The 7,641-nt window shown below is 37.1% G+C and overlaps 1 protein-coding gene across 1 annotated transcript in view; it reads left to right on the top strand.

The window, feature by feature from the left end:
* Positions 1–6,036, top strand: part of LOC121388037 (uncharacterized protein SJCHGC09800-like) — an 8,602-nt gene extending 2,566 nt beyond the window's left edge. Inside the window, exons 3-4 of the mRNA XM_041519237.1 lie at positions 3,224–3,343; positions 5,823–6,036. Coding sequence (XP_041375171.1) covers positions 3,224–3,343; positions 5,823–5,912 — 210 coding nt within the window. The 3' untranslated portion in view covers positions 5,913–6,036. The remainder of the gene's footprint in view (positions 1–3,223; positions 3,344–5,822) is intronic.
* Positions 6,037–7,641: the final 1,605 nt, after the last annotated feature.

Below are 7,641 nucleotides of genomic sequence, written 5' to 3'. Positions count from 1 at the left end.
ATAGTCCGGTTTAGGAAATAGTTCCTCATAAAAATAAAAATAAACTTGTATAACAGCAACACGAGGTGGTGGTCGGGCATAGGGGCCATTAATTGAAAATTGTCGACCTTTGTTGATTTTTTTACACAATACAAATTACTTTTCACATGACCCTCTCGACAGTGTTGCATTTTTTCACAGATTATATTCTGACATAGAAATTGTATTGAACTGCATGGAGTAATTAATGGTGGTGTGTTACCTTAAAGTTTTTAAATTAGAAACTTGGGAGTTACGGTTCCACTACACAGATCACTTCCAGGTGAGAGTTCATTCATGACGGTCCACTATATTTCCTAATTATGACACAAGTTATGGTTCATATATTCACTTCTAGAATTAAAACAATATGTATGTGTAATGGTAAGCCTTCTGTCTGTATTTTGCCCATGCTATTTTGTAATATTGTGCTTTGACCTTTCGGGGCATGGGTGTATAGCGCAAGAGACAGCCGGAGTAAATCGGTTAATGAACCACCTGTTCGGACTGATACTACAGCCAGATGAGGTCATATAGCAAAAACAAAAAGAGACGGAAATATTCTCAATTTTGGAGTGAAAATAAATGCTTAAGCAATGTATGTTCCCAGTGGTGTATGCTGTTAGTGCTAATTAGAACCCGTTCTATTGGCAATCTTCATTAGAAGTTGGGCAATTTAACATGGGTTTCAATGATAGATGATATCTGTGTAGCGAGACCTAAGCTGCCCGTGTTATGCCTAATGGAAGCATCTTTGACTACCCTCGTTCTGCCAAAAAAGGTAATCCTATTTTAATAGGACCTCGCACATGCTTCAATCACAAGAGTAGTTGGTACAATAAAGGAGTTCATATTAAAGGCGCAGACCCTAGTTTCAGCACGTGAAAATAAACACAAAGTTTAGTTAATTTACAAACCTGTGAATAAGATTACAACAGTGACAAGCTAAAGTCTTTGATGTTTAAACAGGGAAATACTGTCTAACAATAACTAGAGCTTGTCTCATTAACCATTATTTCTTGGACGAACGTGCTGTTTTTGTTAGGATAATGAAATTGCAAAAACCTGGATGATCAGAACCACTTCAGATGTACCGACATTAATATTATTATTAAAATTAATAAAATGAAAGTACTTCTAATTTAAATGATAAAAAAAACGGCTTTAATAGTGTCTAATTCGTCGTAGTGTTTAAAAAGTTGGGTCTGTCATTTTAAATTACCCGAACGTTTACTGACTTGATAAAAAAAAAACCCACAGTTTATGCAAAAATCACTGTTATATTTATCACTAATGATTGGACTGTACACTGAACTAATGGAATGAAATGTCGTGTACACTTCGAACTTTGACCTAGTGAAATATTATTTAATGTACTATTACCTATTGCTTTTTGGCCAACTTCAGAAGAATATGGAATATCAGGATACTATGGTTTGATAACCTGGCTATTTAGCGAGTTTAGACAGCGGCATAACAGGCGAGATTCAGCAAGGTTTAGATAACGGGCAAATAGGCCAGCTTCAGCGAGACTAGCTGTTACACCGTTATCGAACCGAGCCAAATAACCACAATATTAAAATGTAGTAACCTGATATTTTGTTTATCATACAACCACTTTCAAATTATATTTTTATAATATGTTTCAGTCAAAAGAGGTGGAGAAACTATTAGTATTATCGCGAAGAAACAGCTACCTAAAGTCGGATAATAGCAGTTGCCCGAAAGCATCTTGGGAATGGTTTAACTGACCAAATAGTGATGTGTTTCCATAATAAAAATACTTTGATTATATTTCAAAGTCTGTTTTGTCACAACATTACAATCTGCGTACCTTTTCTGTAAAAATTAACGCAAGTTTATATGTGACGTGAAGATCTACATAGCTGGCTGCTAGCGGCTGTGCCGTCAGATGTTGTTCCAATAAAAATAGTCTTTGCATGAAGCTATTTGCTTTTTTTTTCTTTCAAAATGTTTAATTCTAAACGCAATCTGATTAAAATTAGCTCTACTGGTATATACCAGTAGATCTAACAGCATTGCGTGGACTCCCATGTCCAGGTGACATTTCATCTAAAAATAACAATTTAAATATCGACCAATTACACCTCGCCTTTTATAGCGTTATTCAGGAGTATACAAATTCTAAAAAGATCGGGCGAAACTATTTACACAATAGGCGAACTTGTTGGTCTATTTCAACATTGAAAAAACAGGGGGAGGGGGGAGTGCAGTAATAAACTCTGGATTGTATACTGGTATAAACAGATTTTATGGCTATACCATTACGTTTTGGGGTTTTTCGTCTTGAAACGAATTTTGTATAAAATTTTATATTGAAATTAGTTTTCAGCATACTTCGTAATTCACCCGAATCATTTCGTATACCCTCTGCATAATCCCGAATGTTTTCAAATTCTTTTAAATCACTGGCATGAGTAAGGTTTTGATTGGTCGAATGAAAGGTCAACTGGACAGCCAACGGGCTGCTGTGAAGCTAATTTTAATTAGATTGTTCTAAACGCTGACTAGTTTCTGAACAGGGGCGAATAATGGAGAATTGAAAATTAAGAGATAATTTGATTTTACGGCACAGCGGGATCACGTAGACATTGGCAGGGAGACTAACTGAAATCGAGGGTGCAAAACAAAGTTTCTAGGGAGTTCGGTGGTATGCTCTCTCGGAATATTTGTAATAAATAGATGTTATGATTTGCAATTTCCTACATTCTACAAGTAAACTTCATATCTGCCTTAAGATTTACTACCACTAATAGTTTTAATTATTATTGCCTGTAAATGTTATATTTATTAATGCAGTTCAATAATTATGGATGTAAATGGATGTTTGAAAATTGATCAAAAATCCGTGATGCGCACGATTCATTTCGTAGTGACATGATAACACATAGCAACGCCAAGATTATCACACTAACAACACAGGTGATATCAGGTAGTGACATAATAACACTTGGAATTATCATGTAGGGGTTATCAGATCACAGGAAACATGGTTGCATGATAAATGCTAATATAAGCTAGAAAACACCAGTTTGTTAATAATTTCTGAAAGAAAGTAAAAATGCGATATCGCGTAACTCAGTAACTTGTAGATATATGTAAAAAAAAATGTAATGTATGTATACAGAACGCCAAAAGAAATTATACATTGAATATTTTTCACATATATATTTTTTTTTTCCAGTGCCAAGACGAAGGGGACGAATGTAAACGAAATGGCATGATCGAATGTTGTCGAAATTTGGACTGCAAAAAATCGAGATACGGAAATAAACGCACATGCCAAAGAAGTGACGACGACTCGGTACGTAGTTCGTTTCTGTAGATCTTGTTTTAAAGGGGCATGTCCTAGGTTTTAAACACTTAGGTATATTTTGTACTATTAGAGCCATTTTTGACAACTGAAATCATACTTTACTTAGATTTTCTGGTTTAGATTATCAATTTCTGTACATTCGAAGTGTTTTTGGTCATCCTGGTGTTTTTAATATCACAAAATGCATTTCTCATATTTTTGAAAAAGCACGTGCGTCTGAGAAGTAACAGTTATGGAGTCGAGTTTTAGTCTATTTTTAGAGGGTATTTCACCATTTCAAAGTCACAGACTCATCTTTCACTCAAAAGTAATTTTATCCAAATATGTTAACGGTTTGTAGATTAACCAAACTTAGTGTTAATTTTCACGGGTTGAAACTTGGGTCTGTCCCTTTAAGACAGTTTTGTAAATATGACGTTCTTGTGTTTGGTGTGAAGGCACACTCTGTCGAAACAATTTAACAATGTTCCTTTTAAATACTCACATGGGTCTGTCGTTCGCATTCTGGGCAGTTGAGAAGCCACGTGTCCCTCGTACATTAAGTAATAGTACTATCATCACCCCAAGTGACCTAATTATGAATCCAGTTTGTACAATTTATCACATATCAGTTTGTAGTGAGGTTCAATATTAAACTTTTGAGTGTAAAATCGTAAATAAGTCTGTATATAAGTTTGTTATCAGGTTCAGTATTAACAATTTGAGTGAACATTTATATATCCGTTTGTTGACAGGTTCAATGTTAATATTTTTAGTGGTAATGTGTTAGGCTATGTTCACTGATTGCAAAGTTATGATAGATGTTGTTTTTCCGTACCAAAAATATTTGGCAAGAATTTGTCCTCGCATCATTATCTTTATTGAGTTATATCCACCCAAAATTTACTCCTTAAAAAGAGTATCTCATTAATTTACTAACACTACAATCATATCAAACACCCCCCCCCCCCCCCCCCCCCGAACCCACCCACCCACACCCCGACCCCCCACAAAAAACAAATAAAAAGAAAAGCAAAAAAAAGAGAGAAAAAAAGTTTGAATCAATCATTGTTTTATTTTTAAATCATTTGTAATGAATACTTTCCGGACGGGACTAAAAGAAAACCCATATACGAAATGGCTCCAAAGCAATAACAAACATTCAACTCCGACGTAGCCCAGTGGAAAAGAACTCGCTTGACGTGCGGTTGGCCTGGGATCGATCCTCGTCGGTGCCACCGTGGGCCCATTGAGCTATTTCTCGTTCTAGCCAGTGCACCACGACTGGTATATCAAAGGCCGTGGTATGTGCTCTCCTGTTTGCGGAATGGTGTATATAAAAGATTCCTTGCTACTAATAGAAAAAAGGTAGCGGGTTTGCTCTCTACCAAATGTTTGATATCCAATACACAATGATTAATAAATCAATGTGCTCTAGTTGTGTCGTTAAACAAAACATACTTCTCCTTTCTTCAGGTCCTTAACCATATGTCCGACGCAATATAACATATGTTTAAGGAACACACACATACTGAGACAGGAAACCCGTTGTCGCCACTTCATGACTAGAAGCAAGGAATCTTTAATATGCACCATCCCACACACAGTATAGCACATACCATGACCTTTGATATACCAGTCGTGGTACACTGGCTAGAACGAGAAATAGCCCGATGGGTCCAAAGACGGGGATCGATCCCAGACCGATCGCGCATCAAGCGAGCGCTTTACCACTGGGATACGTCCCGCCCCATACTACAATAGATCACATGCTAAGGCGAGAAAAACATTACTCTCGCTGATCTAGTGTACCGGGAGTGATGGGAAGCGAGAGCGAGAGCTCCTGTTGGCCACAGACCACAATTAATTACGTCTTTCTATATAGCGTTAGTGGCTATAACATTTTCATTTATATCAGCTGGCCTTTGGATTTGTTTATGTACCGTTGCCTGCCTGAGGGAAACATAACCTGAAAAGGACAGCCCCTGTTGATCAGCTCTATCTCCCAGGATAATGGCTTAAAGAAACACACCCACTAAACCTGGCCCGAGTGCACCGATTTTACACAAATAAGCACTACTTTTGTATGGGCCGAAATTACCACACACAAAAGTCTTCAATGTCAACAAGTTACACATGTTTGCAAACTACATGCTCTCCACTGTCAAATTCAGTCTAATAGTTACCACATCAAACCTGTCTGTTATGAAAGAATCACAGGCAAATCAGCAGACTACTTGAGCAGGCAAATGTCTGGTCAACCAAATGGGAAGGTAACTGTGATCTGAGTGATCTTACATGGTGAGGCCTGGACTTGCAAATCAAATCCTGTTGTATACGCCATCTTAATTATTGAAAAGAGGATATGAACGATTTCCGACTGGTAACCGGAAGAGTAAACTGTGGCTGAACCAGTATACCGTAGTTTAAACAATTAAAATGTTCGTGACTGTCGTTGAACGAAAATTTATTTTATCTTTTTTTCTAGTGTAAACCGAGAGGTAAACGCTGTAGGAGGCACAGTGAATGCTGCAACAACAGACGGTGCACACGAAGTGACAGAAAAACATGTCGATAATTAATTGGCCTGGAGTTACCTCCCATACAGCTATCTTTTCAGTCTTAGACGAAAACGAAAGAAAACAATATTCTGTAACATCTTGCAATTACAATCGCTGTAATAAAGTATATTCAGAAAATTATTTTGTCTCTATATCATTATAATAAAATATTATTCGTGTCCTTTTCATAAAAGCAAATTTATATTACAACGTTAAAGTACTATCATTAAAGTTGCAATAACGCCTGTTCAATCAACATCAATGATAAATGTGATTGTTTAGTTTTTTGGGTTTTTTTGTTTGTTTTTGTTTTTTTTATCTAATTGCCACATCACGGGCTACTCGTTTTTGATTAGCAGCAAGGGATCTTTTATATGCGCCATCCCACAGACAGGATAGTACATACCACGGCCTTCGTTACTCTAATGAGGCTACCGACGGGGATCGATCCTAAACCGACCGCGCATCAAGCGAGCGCTTTACCACTGGGCTACTTCCCGCCCCTCACTTTACACTGAATTCGGGTAATTAATATTAAAGTACAAAATAGAAATATAGAAATGTATTATAGTTTTCAAAGTGTAACTATTTTGGTTCCCTTGCATGCTGATTTTAAAAAGTGATATTCCGCCCCTCCGCCAACACACAGACATAACCACACACACAGAGACGCATAGACACACACACACACACACACACACACACACGCGCGCGCGCGCGCGCGCACGCGCAAGCACATACAGAGAGAGAGAGTGACACACACACATACACTCACACACACACACACACACACTCACACACACATACATACATTCACACACACACACACACACATACACACACACACACACACACACACACACACACATTCACACACACTATCTGGTCTACGTCCAGCGCTTTCTCTAGCAACAGAAACAAATCAACACAAGTTCATTTGAACAAACAATTGGTCATTATCTGAGAGGGGTAACATCTACACTAATTCTATGACGGGCAACCTCGTTTAGTATTCTATATTTACTCAGAACACTATCGGTGTTACATTTGAGGTGGTTTACAGACATATCGGCAGCAAGTACACTGCTTGAAAGAATAATACAATCAAACATTAAAATAGCTCAATAAATAAAGTTGCAACGCAAAGTTAATCACGTTCACACATATACATAATCAAACTTACAAATAAGTAACGTACAAAAGATAAATGTTTTAATAAAATTAATAAATGTACACAATTTCTTTATATTTGATATTTTGGGGGAGTTAAATAGCTGACTTACTTTAACAGGTCTAATATACTAATATTTCTTTAGATATGTATTTTTTTCATTAGTAAAATGGGGTCACTAAAACAAATAATGGAAATCATCGCCCAGTGCAGTGTTACAGAGAGGACATATTCTGGAGACGGGGGGGGGGGGGGGGGGGGGGGGGGGGGGGGGGGGGGTCTTCAATATCTGCCATCTGCCTACTTTAGTCGGTAGATAACGATTGCTAGTTCATTATCTAGTTCCAGGAAATCTACGTTTACTTTAAAATAACATGGATATTTATTTAACAGTATACCAAGATGAGATAATGGTAAACGTTAATCACACATCATCCCAACGACGAACACAGCTAATCACTCCTGAGTTTGCTGCATTGTAAGATGTTTCCGACTAATCAAATATTTCTACGATTAAACTTACATATTAAATATATTTTCTTGTTGAGAATATCAGTGTCTGTATATTGAATGTG

This window comes from Gigantopelta aegis, chromosome 14 (genome assembly GCF_016097555.1).
Source record: "Gigantopelta aegis isolate Gae_Host chromosome 14, Gae_host_genome, whole genome shotgun sequence".
In the NCBI taxonomy this organism is placed as follows: Eukaryota; Metazoa; Mollusca; class Gastropoda; order Neomphalida; family Peltospiridae; genus Gigantopelta; species Gigantopelta aegis.
This window is presented reverse-complemented; position numbering and strand designations above follow the sequence as displayed.